The 15,257-nt window shown below is 58.3% G+C and overlaps 1 protein-coding gene across 1 annotated transcript; it reads right to left on the bottom strand.

Moving 5' to 3' along the window:
• Window positions 1-4,753: 4,753 nt before the first annotated feature.
• LOC125118156 (PWWP domain-containing DNA repair factor 3B-like) lies at window positions 4,754-5,653 on the bottom strand. The gene has a single exon (XM_047764283.1). The coding sequence runs from the start codon at window positions 5,651-5,653 to the stop codon at window positions 4,754-4,756; it is 900 nt and encodes a 299-aa protein (XP_047620239.1).
• Window positions 5,654-15,257: the final 9,604 nt, after the last annotated feature.

The following is a 15,257-nucleotide window of genomic DNA, read 5'->3' as shown; positions in this document are numbered from 1 at the left end:
TTTTTTTTTTTTGAAAAATTTGAGAAGGATTTATAATTCTTTAAACTTTTGTTAGATTTTACCAGGGAAGCCACCTGGTCCTGAGCTTTTCTTTGTTCTGAGGTTTTAGATAATGCTTTCAATCTCCTTGTTTCTACAGGTGTATTGAAAATTTCTGTTTCTTCATTAGTCAGTTTTTAGTTTGCGTGTTTCTAGGAATTTGTCCATTTCATCTAAGTTATGTAATTTTGGATGTTCAATTGTTTATTGTATTCTCTTACAGTCTTTTTTAATCTCTGTAAGATTGATAGAAATGTCCCCACTTTCATTTCTGACTTTAGTCCTTTGAGTCTTCTCTCATTTTTTAGTATAGAATCAATATTGCTTTTATTTTCTTATATTGTAGGGAATAGCAGCGTATTGACTTCCATGTGTGTCTTCCTTTATAATGTCACTTGACTCAATGTGAAGATTCTACCACCTACCAAGTACATTATAGCTAACTATTATACTGAGAGTCTGGAGAAAAAAACCCTGGGTGGGTCCACAGAACCATCGGATCGCTTGTCAGATGAAATTGAGAGAGAACTTACGTACCCAGATTTCACAAGCCCCTTTCTTATCAGAGAATCTCATATTCAATACCCTTTATGAAAATTCAGGTATCCTCCTTTCCACAGGTTTTTGGGGAATGCTTGACTGAGTTTATTATGACCTCCACTTCAATCAATGGCAGGCGCCTTTGGACTGACTGATTTCATGAGGGACTACAGTTTTCCATTATAGCTGATAACACTAGCCTTCTACTTTCCAGCTCTCATTTTCATCTTTTTATAAAAATCAAGTAATACCTTTGTCAGTTGTCCACACATCTAGACCCTGAAACACTAACATCTATAACATTACCACAAATCCATGTGGTCAAATGAGACTGTCCCCATCCTTACCTTGCTATTCAGTGTAGTATTTGTGCTCACCTTGCCCTTAATGGCCTTGTGCCAACATCAGGGCCCTGCAGTTTAAGAATCCTGTCATCTCCATTGATTGCCAGTTCCATGACAGCATCGCTTGCCTCCAACAATGGTTTGCAAAAGAGTCAGAATTGAGTTTTCAAAGAAGCCAGTGCTGCTTCACCAACACACTGCTTATTTGAGTAGTAATTTATCTGCCTTACAGGGGAGCAAAAGCCAGAGGTAGGATACCTGGCTTCACATTATAAATCATATTTAAAAAAACCTACTCCACTAGATTTTTTCACCAAACCCTCAATTTTCTCTGCCAAGGCATTCCCGATATTTCCATATCTTTATGTGAGGCTGTTATTGCTCAGTCTTATAATATGTATATTAGGCTGCTAGTTTGGCCACTTTAAGGAGCTTAAACCCCAAGTTTCCGCTCTATGTTCCCATGTCAATAGGTGCTCCCCATGTTGACTCGTATTCTGCCTCATGTCTTGCTGGTTCTACATCCTCAAAATTTATGGGCATATATTTTATCCCAGGTGAGGCAAGTACATGTGAGCCCATTCCTTCAGAATGTGAGGTATTTCCCATCCAGACAAAGCTGTATGTCCTCCCTCATGCTGGTATCTTACCAAGTGATACCTACCTACCCTTGATATTAGGCTGAGACCAATAGAAATGAACAGAGAAGGATATTTGAACAGGAGAAGCAACATCTCTTTGAGTAACTGCCTTAGATGTGATCCTTGTAGGTTCTCCAAGAAAAAAGATGCTTCTCTCCAGTAACAAGTGTTAGGGGTTGTGAGTGCCTAGCAGAGGGTCCAGAGGATTCTGAATATTCAACATTTTCATGTTTGACACCTTACTAAGTCTCAGGGTATCACGTGTTCTATGTCAGCTCCATACAGCATACGGAGAACTGTACATCTGTGTAAGCAATCACTTTGCAGCTGGAAGTTTCCCTTCGGCAAAAACCAACAGGCACCCAGGAACTCACAACTATGGGAAACCCCAGGGCTCTGGTTTCACATATATGCCATCAGTCCATGATGCTGATAAATATTTTTCTCTGAGAAGATGTGGTAGTGCATCCCAGACATGTTAGAAATTAGGTTGTCGCCTAGGTCACAAGACGGTGATGCCCTTCCTAAGGAACCCAGAACTTATGCTCAGAGCAGACTCGGAAACACCAGACATGCTCCACCAGCTCACAGTGCTTTGAAGGAATGAGTGAGTGAAAGAATGAACAGCAGTTCCCGTCGTGGCTCAGTGGTTAACGAATCCGCCTAGGAACGAAGAGGTTGCGGGTTCCATTCCTGGCCTTGCTCAGTGGGTTAAGGATCCGGTGTTGCCGTGAGCTGTGGTGTAGGTCACAGACGGGGCTCAGATCCCGTGTGGCTGTGGCTGTGGCATGGGCCGGCGGCTACAGCTCCAATTAGACCCCTAGTCTGGGAATCACCATATGCCATGGGAGCGGCCCTAGAAAAGACAAAAATACAAAAAAAAAAATGAATGAACTAATGAGGTCATAAAGAAAATATGAGAACCTGCAGGTAGGCCTGTCTCCCTGAGAAAGCTGAGGCTGGGGGGATGCATTTGCCTCAGAGAGACATGGTGTGTTACAGAAGAACGAAAGTGTGCTGTCCCAGGGTATAAGGTCCACATAGAGCCTGGAGGCGGTGCATTTCCAAGCATGTCCCAGGTCTATGAGGACGTCACGTGTATTGGCCCAGGCAGAAATGACCCAGGAGTCTTGGCCTCTCTCAGGCCGCGTCCAGAGGGGATCCGCTGGGCCTGAGGCTGATACGATGCGGAAGCGCCTCTTCTAAAATGACCAAAATGAGCCTGCAAGAGGGTATTTATTTATCTAGGGTGAGAAGAGGACTGATGGTGAACTCGCAAAGATGGCGAGGGACCCGTCCAAATTCTAAAATTACATGTGCATCCACAAGCGTGTCTGTACATGTCCGTAGACCCATATGTGCGTATACGTATGTATACGCATGCACTATACAGTCACACGTACGTGTATAAACACGTATACCCATACACACACAGACATATTACACATACACATACTGAACAGACACATACCTCTGTGTGTGTGTGTGGGGGGGGGTGGATATATATGCGTGTATGTGATGGTCCAACTATGTGTTGTACAATATGATGTTTGAAGAACAAGGGGTTGGAGGTGAAAGAGATGAGGGCTGTACTGCGAATCAAAACAGCCGGCCTTGGCCCATTTCACCCCCCAAAACTCACGTGGCCCTGTGAACAGGTAGCAGGAGCCCGTGAGCGACGGGTGACTCCAGGAACAAAAACGCGCTCAGGTTCACGTTACACCTTAAGTGTTTATTTTCACGGTGAGTTTTAAACAGGAAACGAGCTTTGCGAACATTGTCACCCGCATCCCCCTTCCCCCCCCCCCCCGCCCGCTCAAAGAAAGGAATGTCGTTTCGAGTTAGGGTAACAGCTCTTGCACTTCAGGATTTAGCCCTCCATGGCATAGGCTTCACCGAATTCCAGCCAAAGCTGTGCTTAGCTGAATGGAGACTTTCCCGAAACCCAGGTCCCAGCTCCCAGGTCCCAGCTCCCAGCTCCCGGCTCCCGGTCCAGCTCCCACCGCCGCCGAGGCAGCCTGCGACGACTCAGGGGTCTGCCCCCCTACTGCTGGAACCCGCGGGAGCTGGTCAATGGAGAAGTCGAAAGAGCAAGCTAGCTTGGCTTGAGAGGAGTGAGGGCCTTTTGAGGGGGCTCGGGGCCCGGACAGGGTGCCCGCTTTCCTGCACTCGATGCCGGGTAGGTGGGCTCCCAGCAATCAGCCTGGACTGCGAGGTCCAGAGTAGCTAGACGGCGCGTGTGCGAGGGCTCCAGGGTCTTCCGCGTGGGGACACATGGCTACCTGTGGAGGGCCCTGTCCCTGACAGTGGGCAAGGGAGCTGGGAGTCTGTCTGTGTGGGGAAGCCAAGGAGCCGTGGCAGAAGGGCTCCTCGCACAAGCAGCCTCTCGGGGAAAGGGAGAGGCCGCAGTCTTGCACGGGCTGGCAAAGCCTTGCGGGCACACCCAGGCTGCAGTCACCCGCACTGGCCCGGGGGCTACCTGCAGGTGGTCGGATCACTTTGGGTTTCCGGCGGCTTTTCCGAGAGCCGTTTGCAGTAGCCCGCGTGGAGAGAAGGCGGCTCTGTCGGCGGCCGCACCCGCACCGGCGGACAAGCGTGGCAGGGAAGAGTCAGGGGCTCCCGTGGGAGGGAGGTCGGTCGGTCGGTCGGTCGGTCCTTCCCGGCGGTGTGTCGCGGAGAGAACGGGCAGCCCCCAGGGCGTCTCTGTAAAAACAGAGCCTAGAGGTGAGAAGCCACCCACCGCGGCTTGGTTGCCGACCCCAGGGCCAGGGCCTTGCGGAGACGAGACGTAAGGGAGCGTGCGTCCTCTTGTAAAATGCGAGGTGTGGTCCAAGGCAGGGTTCTGAAAAGATCTGGAAACGTAGACGTGCGGGCCAGCAGAGGAGGGCGCAGGCGCCAGCGAGCCGTGAACAGGCCAGTGGCGGGAGGCGCCGGGGCCGGGGCGGGGGCCGAGAGAGGAGGCGACCCCGGCAGGCCCAGGCAGCCGGGACGGACCCAGGGGGAATGCGGCACCCTGGCGAGGCCTCGGCAGGGGCTTCCGGGAGGGGGGTGCGCGCCAGGGAGGCCGGAGGGATCGTGGGTGTCCTCGAGACGGGGCGGCCACCCACACGAAGGGGGGGAGGGTATGGCTGCGGGGTCTCCCTGCTCAGCTGGCGGGGGTGGGGTGGGGTGGGCGCCACAGGGGGAGAGTCATTTAGCCCTGAGCCTCCTGGCGGACCTCTTGCTGAGCTCCCTCAGGACCTTGCGGTCAAAGAGCTCCTTCTCCCGGTAACGCACGGGGGGCCCCTGCAGGTACTTTTGCTCCGCCTGCTTGTAGTCCAGTCCGTCCAGGGCGGCGATGGAGCAGATGATTGCTTCGGGCAGAAGGACCTCCAGGACGAAGCTCACCTTGTCGTCCCGGGTCAGAGCCAGCACGTTCCTGTCTATCTCCCGGTAGATGTCTTGCAGGTGTCTCACCACGACGTCCAGCTGATCGTCGTCCTCCAGGTAGGTCTCCACGCAGATCACGTACCTGCCCGACCTGAGAAACGATGCCAGCCACCTGGAGCGTTTCCTGCCTTTGACGATGTCCAGGAGATGGGGGTCGGCCCCCTTCCTCCTCACGATGAAGTCCACCAGCTTCTGGTTGGCTCGGTCGCGGGCAGCCCGCATGCGGTCCGGGAGGATCTTCCTCCCGCCCAGGGCGGCCTCGTCCTCGGAATCCTCCAGGTCGGCGTAGTTCACCTTCGGGAAGTCCACGCGCAGGGGGCCCTCCTGGATGGCTCTCCTCAGCGGGTAGCTGCAGTCGGCGGCGAAGTAGTCCAGGAAGGAGCCCGCAAAGGAGCCGCGGCCCAGCCCGTCTCGGTAGTGGCAGATCAGGGAGAAGCACCAGTTCACGCCCTGCCCGTACACCTTCCGGGCTCGCTCCAGCAGCTTCTCTCGCCCTGCACAGTCCAGGTGCTTCAGCCTCCGCAGAGGGACGCGGATGCCGCTGCTCTCCCGGGGCATGTCGGCCTCGATCAAAAGCACCCTGGCGGTCTGCTCTGCCGGGCTGACGCTCTTCACCACGGCTGGCCAGAACGGGTGGTTTTGAAACTTGAACCAGACCATCGTCCCTCTTTCAATGGCACCACGGCTCGGGCGGCAGAGCCCTGCCGGCCGGCCGGCCCGCTCCCCGGCCCACGCCCTGCTCTCCGGCGCCGGGGGCGCTGCCAGCCTTGGAGGCGAGCGAGCTTGGAGGGTCTCGCCGCGCTTCCCCGCCCTCTGCTGCCTGCCGCTTCCTCTTCCTGCTGGCCCGACGCACGGAGGAAGGCCGCCTGGTGTTAGGGGCCCCGGAGGGTGCTGCCGCACCCTCCAAGCCTGGATCCCGGGCGCTGGCCCCGGCGGCCTGGCCTTTCCCAGCAGAGCTAGGACGCCCACGGGAGACAGCCGGGGTCTCTGGGCAGAGGCCCCGCGCCGCCTCCTTCAGAGCCTTGGGTCTGGGCGGGCCGCCTCCGCCTCTGGCCCCAGCACCCTCCTCCTGGGCTGGGCGAGGCCAGGTCCAGCCTCTCGAGGTGTCCTGCCTTCCCTTGCCCCCCTTCTCGTGGGCGTCTTCTGACCGTGCCAGGGCGGGGGGGCACGGGCTGGAGCTCCCTGGGGGTGCCGTCTGCATTTCCCCTGGGCCGGGGGCGACGGCCGCGTGCCCCAGTGACTTGTCGCCGCCGCTGCCGCTGCCGCCGCCGCCGCCGCCGCCTCTGCTCTCTGAAGGTACCGAGGCGGCTGTGGGCTCTCTGCTCTTCCTGAGACGCCCCGGCAAGTTCCCTTTGGGCGCCCGGCACTTTCTACGAGGGCGCTTGGGTGGAGATGGTGCCATGGCGTCTGCGTCCCCGGCCCCGCTCTCTGGGGCCAACGCTGCCCTGTCTCTCCGAAGCTCCCGGGCCACTGTAAGCGCCCTCCTGTAGGCTGCTTCCTGGCCCGGCAGGGCGCTGGCCTTCCTCTGCCGGGCAGCTGGTGAGGAGGCCATGGATTCGATCCGAGACTCGCTCCGGGGCCTCTCGTCTGGGCTTTTCACTCTGATCTTCTTGCCTGCTGAGAGGGTCTGGGCTTCCAGAGCTCAGGCCCGTCTCCCCTTCTGTTTGGGCGAGGGCCTGGACCTGGACGACAGCACGGCTGGCCCAAAGCGGGCCTTCCAGCTGCACAGGACGCCCTTGGCCACCATCGTGGGCGTTCGACTTGGGTGCCGGGAGGTAATTAGCGGAGGCCAAGCGGCCTGGCCGTCACACCCGCAGCCGAGGCAGGTCTTCCTTCAGCAGGGAGGTTCCTCTCCACACCTCGATGCCGAGACGGGGACTACAAAGCATTCCAGCGTGGGTGGCCGGTCCTTCTCTGCCCCCACCTCCGAGGGCCACGGGAGCCCCTGTCCTGAGGGGACCAGACACGGGAGAGGCCTGGAACATGGGAAAGGAAAGAGGAAACCTATCAGGAGGAAAGTCCCTCGCGAAAGTAGAAGCATGTTGGTCAGAGAGAACGGGTGAGAGAGAAAGCAGAGCCACACACGGGGTGTGGATACCCCGCAAGCACGTGGGGAAACCCTAGGAAGAGGCGGGAGGAGATGGATCGCCCTCCAAACCCAGCGTCTGCACATCTTGGTTGCTGCTGTCTAGAAAGAGCAGGGGGGGGTGTGTGTGTGGGGGGGGGTGTGGGGGTGTGTGGGGGTGTGTGGGGGGGGGTGTGTGTGGGTGTGGGTGTGTGTGTGGGGGGGGGTGTGGGTTCTCGTAGGCCCGATCCCATTTGAGTCATCGGATGTCCTGTGCCCTTTGTCGTCCTTGGGGCCTGTCCTAGGGGATCGCGTCCCTTTGTCTTTTCTGGGGTGCTCGTGCCCCGCTGCCCGCGCAGCCGGGGAGCCAGAGGTGACCTCCGGCCTACAGGTCCTGGGGGTCGGTGCAGCGCCACGTTCAGGAGCCCGGGTTTGGAATCCAGAGGTTCCTGGAGAGCCCACTGCCCATGGAGCATTTAGGGGCACGGGGAACGCTTACCCAGGGCCGGGAGGATCATGGTGGGTGTGGTTCCGAGGCAGGATCCGTGGATTCCCGCACGCCGACCGCTTGTCCCGCAGGCCCTTCACCCTGCTCTGGGCTTCTGAAGTGCACTGCTGGCCCGGGGATCAACTGGCGTCCAAGGCAGAGACCCAGGCCCTCGGCACCACTGCCAGGGAGCTCACAAAAGGGCAAAAGCAGGTAGGACATCAAGCCGGGCAAACGGGGATGGGCTCGGCACGCCCCCTCCCCCACGTGCAGGTGGCCCCTGCATGCCACTCTGCAACAGGAAGGCTGGTTAAATCTCACGGAGAACGCAGGAGACCTGTGTACCGTCTTCCCTCGGTTGCACCTCGAAAGGCCTGCACCTCGTCAAGCCACTGAGGTTCTGCTGGTCCCTCCGGCTGCCGAGGCGTGGCAACAACCACTCTCGTGATAGCCACGGCCTGGCCCGGACACATGGATGGAACAGCAGCAGGCGCCAGAGAACCCAGATGGCCAAAGCCACCTCGCGAGAGAAGAGCAGAGCTGGAGGGACCACGCCCTCCGACTTCCTCTCGCTTCGGACCGCACCACAGGGCTGTGGCCAGCAAAACAGCATGGTGCTGGCACCCAGACAGACCCTTAGGTCGGTGGAACAGGCTGGAGGGGGCTGAGGAACACCCACACCCAGCGGGGGCCGACTCATCCGTGACGGCAAAGGAGGCGGAGCAAGCCGAGACGGCGGCGGGGAAAGGCCAGCCTCCTCCGCAAGCAGCGCCGGGACACCCGGACAGCTCCATGCCAAAGATTGCGACCGGTCCCCTTTCTCACAGCCTCGACGGGATGAGCTGCAATTGGACTACAGGCGGAAGCGTCAGCCCGAAGCCATAAGCCTCCTAGAAGGCCACCCTGGGATCGGCAGTGGGTTTTCCCGGTGGGGCAACAAAAGCACGAGCAGTGAGTGAACCCAGCGTCCTGCCCGAGGCTGCACCGTACAGCGTAGGAAATGCAGTCCGTAATGGTAATAGGGTAGTACCTCTGCGTGGGTGGTAGACGGTGGCCAGGCTTATCGTCTTGGGTGATGGATCAACACATCGAATCACCATGCTCGCCGCCTGAAACCACTATCATTCTGCATTGCCCACTGTAATTTGGTAAAAAGAGGGAATAGCAGCTCTCTTTCTGGGGGGCGGTGTGTCTGTGCGTGTGTGTGTGTGTCTGTGTCGTGTGTGTGTCTGTCTCGTGTGTGTGTGTGTGTGTGTGTGTGTGTGTGTAAAGGCAACTCGGGTCTACAGTGTTAGTGCGTTTTGGGGCTTCTAAACTCACACCAAGCGGGCTTTCGGAGGACTGTGAAACCACGTGGAGAGAGGTTTAGACGGGAGACCCCGCGCCTGTGCAGTAGCCGTGAGCAGGTGCTCGCTCTCCACATCGCGGTGATGGGTTTCCCGCAGAGTTCCCACGCATCCCTGGCACAGCTGCCCACGCAGGTGAGCAGGGGCGACGTTTTCCCCCCTCAAGAGCCTATTTCGTCGCCCTTTCATGGGAATGCCTGCCCTTTGCACCCCTTCTCTGACTCTCCTTGCAGCCTGGACGCCCCCGCCCCTTCAAAACTTTGCTGAAAGAAGTGCCCCCCCCCCACGTCGAGGGGTGCAGTGCAGAAGGCGCAAGGGTCCTCCATCCCTCTCTTCCCACCCAGAAACGCGCTGTTGACAGGATCTGCGTTTCTGTGGACCTTGCACCCAGTGCGGATTATCCCGCACTGACAGGCTTCGGTTCATCCACCACCGGTGCCCAACGGCGCGTGTCCTAACGGGACATGTTGTATTTCCCCGACTGTGCGACGTGGTTCGCGTGGACTCCGAGCTAAACATCTCACCTCTGGCATGGCTCAACAGACATCCTTTGGGCAGCAGCTGCACAAACGTGTTCTGGGACCAGGTTGCCAGTCTTGCGCTCGAGAGAACTCCGTGTTCCTGCTCTTAGAGCCCACGTGCCACGTGAGGACCCAGGACAAAAGGGAGAAGGAGAAGCAGCCGCTGACTCGGCCGCTACAGCGTCCCTGCAGCAGGACCCACCAGCGCCTCCCGCAAGACGCCACTCCCTGAGTCACCTCCACCCCAGCCAGAGAGCTACCCAGACCCCAGACACCCATGCACGTGCACACACAACAGCACGTGTACACACACACACCCACCACACACCCCCCACCCCCCCACACACACGATCGGCGTGACGTTAGAGAGGCAAGCTGCCCGTTCTGGATGCGTTCCTCCCAGGCTCTCTGCCCTCACGTGCAGGCACGTGTTTCTGCCTCTAGGATAGATGTTCTTCTGAGCCCCCCTGAGTTCCCTACTCTCAAAGGAGGCGTGGGGGCAATAGAAAATGATGGCGCGGTCGGTCGTAAACTGGCAACACCGGGCCTCCCATCCCCTGGCAGCGCTTGTTGCAGGCATCCGGGCCCAAGGTCTCTAGAATGTTTATGCTTTTGGTGCTCCTCCTCCACAGCGGAAAGAGGAACGGCTAATCAATTCTTTGCCCGATTTCGACTTGCTCTTGTGTTTACCTCTGTGTGCCGCTTTCTGAGGAGGAAGCACCTGCATGCAGTACCCTCGGCGGACCACCAGGGTGCCAAGCCGCACCCCGTTCCTCTGATTACCAAAGCAAGGCCCCTTTCGCATGGGCCGTGAAATGGAACCATCCACAGTCAGCGGTCCCCCCACCGTAGGCTCCGGCCCATGGTCCAACTGTCTTGCGTCAGCAGATGGCACGCAGGCTCTCGGTGACTGTCTTTTCACGTGTTCTGCTAACGGGGGACACCCCTGCTCACTCCGTCCCAGGATGTGCACAGCCAAGGAGGGCCGACGGATGGATGCCAGAGAGAGGGGCGGGGGAGACAGAGTGACTTGTCGACCCGGGTTCCTCTCTTGCACCCCAGGAGCAATGTGCTGGAAGTCAAACGCGGAACAACGCCGGACTGTGTTTTCGAGCGGCCCCCCAGTTCTCAGAGGGCTCGGAAGCGGAAAGGCGTGCCGCGCACCTTCTCGGGCACCGTCCAAGCACAGGTGCCTGCAGAGGGGGACACCCAGCAGAAGCCAGCAGGGGGCGGTATCGAGAGCGGCCCCCTCCGTCCGCACCTTCGTCGCCCGTTTCGGCCACCCGGAAATCAAAGGCCTCGCCTGGGCCGGCTTCCCGTTTTCCAGGTCCTGGGGCCCCTCTGGCTCGATCCCACTTGCTCTTTCGGCGAGGGCCAGAGAACCGGGTGGCACGGAGCTTCGAGCTCTGCCATCACCAGCCACCATGTCTGGAAGAATGAGCTGGGAGGCTGGGTTTTTAACTGCCTTGCCCGGTGCGGGCTGCAATCCCCGCTGAAGGAAGAGGGCATGGGATCAATCGGCCCTCCACCCTCAGCCCTCAGCAGGAGCTGTCTCAGAAAGAGGGCAAAGTCCCCCGTTATCAGCCCCCACCGCCGCCGCTCCCCAGAGGCAGCAATTCTCTGTTCTTCAGCCCGACGCCCCCTCCCCACAACTGCTGCCTGTTCATGGGCGGTTCTCTGAAGCTGTCAACCTAGTGATTTTAACGTCCCCCTCCCCGACATGTATTTCCACAGCAGGAGGACGTGGCAGGTCCCTTTCTTCCCATAAAGGCACCGTGTGTAAAACTCCTGCTGTGGAGACCACACGCCACCTGCCCCGCCCTCCCCTGTCCTTGGGACCTTCCAATGCCAGGCCAGGTCAGCAGAAAACTTTCCCGGAATTTGGGAAAGCTTACCGTAAGGTTCCATTGGGTGGGCCTTCTCGTGTGGGCGGTGGCGTGAGAATGTATGTATCTCTCCTGCTCGTGTCCATCGCTAGTTTCCTCCATGTAGCGAGGTCACACCTACCCGGAGATCTGGGGCGGGGGCAGGAGCGGGGGGGGGGGTTGCCACTTCTTGCATTTCAGTGGCGAGGAGCACAGCTTGCCCAAAGAAAGGCAGCCGATTCGGCTTGTTTGCCCACCTCCAGAGGGTCGCCTCTGTCTCTCAAGACCCAGATGCCTTCAGAGTACCCAAGCTCCGCCTTGCAAGGGCCCTTCGCGCACGAGCAGTCAGAGAACACAGGCCTGCAGGGACGCCCCTCCAGGTTCCACCTCCTCAGAGGACGAGAAGCATGAGCCCGTGAGCCGAGGAGCTGCACAAAGGCCAAGCTTGCTCATCAGGGCCGTGGCTTACCGCCAGAGAGGGAACTCTCTCCTGTTCGCTTGCAAACCCGGACGGCCCCTGCCACCCAGCAGGCCAGCTTTCTTTCAGCGATGCTCTACGACCCCCCTTGCCACGGGGAGGACCGCCCCCCAGCATCCTCCATGACGCCCGCGGAACCAGGCGCCGCGACCTTAGGGTTAACAACAGCTCGAGGAGGGGCTCTTTCCTTGCAGGCGAGGCCTCCGCCCGCCGTGGCTAACACCCCCCGAGGGAAGCCGAGCACCGCGTGCCCCAGGACAAAGTGGAGCCCTGTTCACGGGACTCGTGTCTGCCTCGCAGCTCGTCACGACCGCACCGGCCTTTGGCAAGCCGGGTGCTTGCTGCCCGCTGGAGGAAGGCGACGCCGACAAGGCACGCCACGCGGTCCACACACAGACTGATGCGCTGGCATCTCGGGAGGAATTCGGGCAAAAGGCTGAGCAGAGAGGGACTCAGGACAAGCCAGGCGTGCTCCGCCAAACACACGCCCACATGCAGAACAGTGCCAAGTACCTTATCACGGGAAGACGAAACGCACGCAAGGCCAGGAAGGACAGTGCCTAGCATGGCAAACAGACGTATCGTGGCGTGGTCACACCGAGAGAGGGAAGGGGCAGAGGGCTGGACGTGGGTGGTGAGGGCAGAGGTGGCCTTCAGGTCAAGCATGCTGCTGTCAGTGCAGACAGGGGAGGACACACGTTATGCTCACACGGGCACCCAAACCTTCCTTTCCAAGGGTTCCGAGGAAGCCAGGAACCACAACAGTGGACGGAAGTGAACCGAGAGAAAGCAAGCCGAGAGAACGGCACCACACCCCTCGTGTTGACTGCAACCAAGAGACGTTCCAAGGTGTCGGGGGGGGGGGGGGGGAGAGGGGGGGTTCCTTGGAGTTTGCAGGGAATCCGCAATAGGAGCCCGTTAGGATGCCTTCCTGAATGCAGTCACGCGCCCCTGCCCCTGTGGCGTGAAGGGCCATTATTGGGGTAAGCCCGAGAAGCAGCAGGGACAGAAGGAGCGCACCCCAAGCTGTCTCACTTCCAGACCCCCTGTCGCCCTCTGCTTACCCCTCCGGCCGACCCTCCCAGGGGCCCAGACGGTCGGGGGAGAAGGGGGTTGGCAGAGCCCCCGTCTCAGCACCACACGGCAGCACACAGGCCTGGAGCGGAGAGACCGTGGGGCAGCCTTTCCCCAGGGACCCGCTTCCCCTGAAAGCACATCCCTGACCGAGAATGCAATGCTGTGTCCTACAAGGGCTGGCCTTTTCTTTGGCAGCCCAGCAAGGACACAGAAGCCTTAGCATCGTGGAAGCACCGCTTGCAAAGCACATCCCAAACCAGAGCACACCTAGACCAGACAGAACAACCCGGAACCTTCGGAGAAAGGTGTGCTTCTGTAATAAGGAAGGCGCCGTATGCACCGACCCCAGTTCGCTCCCCCCTCGCTCTGGGGAGCGGTGTGATCGCGGGACATTCACCGCACTGTAAGGCGTGGTGCGGTCTCAGGAAATCTGGCCTGGAGAACATGTTTCTGAACTTGTGCGTGCCAGCTACTCAGGGTGAGCACGACCTCACCCCCGCCCCCGGGTTCCACAGAGCTCCTTTCAGATCCTCCTCCAGTCCCAGCCAGTCGTCCGTCTGCTGACGGCAAAGGGTCTCCCTCGCGCCGCACACACACAAAACATTCTCTCCAGGTCGGTGTGTAAAGGGTTGAGTCAACGAACATCTCTGAGGGTTCCTGAGAACAACGATCCTCGTTGAGGCAGAGGTGTAGGAGGAGACATGCTTGGGGATCTCTGCTTTCAGGAACTCTGGTGACAGTGCCCTCGCACAACAGGTGTCACCCTAGGATACTGGAACGGGCTGGGGTTGTGACAGGTCGGTCGTTCAGCCACCTAGCCTGTCCCCCGCCAAACCCACGGAGGAGGAGCGGCCATCCTCTCTTGTAAAACAGGAAGGGTTCAAAGCTCCCTGAATCCCAGTGAAAGACCCCCCCCCCCCACACTGGCAACCACCCTCCACACACTGGCGCCCCCTCCTCCCCCCCCCCCCACACAACAGACTCACGTGGATGGCAGGTGCCGACTAGTGTCGATTGTGTCTACACTTACTCCATCTCTCCAGTCTGTAAATCTCCTTGTCAAGTGTGTCTGCCTCCAGGAAAGAGTGGCTTACCCTGGTTGTCATGGGAACCAGGATGTCAGCACAACATTCCCCCTGATGTTGGCTTTCTATGGAACCAGGAAGTACTGATGCAGCAGATGCAGAGCGCTGGCCTCGCTCTCGGCCAGTTCCAGCCGGCCGACCAGGCCAGTGAGGGAGAAGGAAGGAAGAAGGAAGGAAAACCAAAACAACGAGGCTTACTGTCGGCAAAAGGCAGTGTTCTCATGGCCAGGCGGCGGGGGCAGGGGGCTTTCACAAAATGGACTGTGGACGGAGTGAAGCAGAAGCACCACGAAGCTTGTGTTCTCCCTTGGGGCACCCCACTCTTTAGGATCCAGGTCCCCGGAAGGAGCCCCTGCAACCGCCAGGTCACAGGAGGCCAGCTGCACTGGTATCGGTGGGCTTTCCAGGTCTCTCCTGGGGCCGTGCACAAAGCCCTGGAGAGGGCAGGAAAAGGTGTGCGGGCATAACGCACCTGGATGCCGGAGGGATGCCGGCCGGAAACACGGGTTGCGGTGGACCAAGAGTTTACCTGGAGGCAGAACTCCGTTCTGCCACGGGTAGAATGCGGTCGCGTCCACCTCTGGCTGTCTTGAACGGTGCTGCCAGGAGCACAGGTGTCCTTGTGGTTTTCGAACGCCTGTCACAAAGTGGGGGGTGGAGTGGGACGTATTCCTAAGAGTGGAGCCCCTGCATCCTACACAAGTTTGGTGTCGAAGCGTTGGAGGAACCTCCCCGCCGTTTGCAGCAGCCACTGCACACGATGCGATGTCAAATTCCGACCAGCTTCCCATTCCTCCTCCCCGTTCTCCACAACGCCTGTTAGTTTCCTTCTGCTAAACTTGAGACCTCTCCTGGGGTGGGGGGCCCTCCCAGTCGTGATGGTGGTTTGACGTGCGTTTCCCAAAGGCCAAGGATGCTGGGCACATCATCGTGTGACTGCTGGCCGTCGGCGTGACTTCTTTGGAGAAAAAAGTGCATTCGGATCCCTTTTCCGTTTGTAGGGTTTCTTTGTTGTCCCCTGGCTGGAGGTGCGAGGGTTCTTCACTGCATCCTGCTTACTAGGACTCTCATCCGCTGTGTGACATTTTCTCCCGTTCTGTAGGACATCTTTTCTCTCTCTTGAGAGCGTCCTTTGATGCAAACGTGATTTTCACGTTTTGACCAAGTCCAACTTATCTACTTTCTTCTTTTGTTGCTGTGCTTTCGATCCCAGGTTTAGATGGTCAGAAGACGTCCGTAGACCTTTTTCCAAAGAAGACATACTCATGGCTAGGAGGCTTTTGAAAATATGCTCAACATCACTAATTATTACAAAAATGAACACCAAAACTATACTGTGT

Source organism: Phacochoerus africanus, chromosome X, assembly GCF_016906955.1.
Source record: "Phacochoerus africanus isolate WHEZ1 chromosome X, ROS_Pafr_v1, whole genome shotgun sequence".
Taxonomy (NCBI): Eukaryota; Metazoa; Chordata; class Mammalia; order Artiodactyla; family Suidae; genus Phacochoerus; species Phacochoerus africanus.
The sequence above is the reverse complement of the archived record's forward strand: the minus strand, read 5'-3'. Positions and strand labels throughout refer to the sequence as shown.

Coding starts and splice junctions, on each gene's coding strand:
- LOC125118156 (XM_047764283.1), bottom strand. CDS start 5,653: ATGGTCTGGTTCAAGTTTCAAAACCACCCGTTCTGGCCAGCCGTGGTG.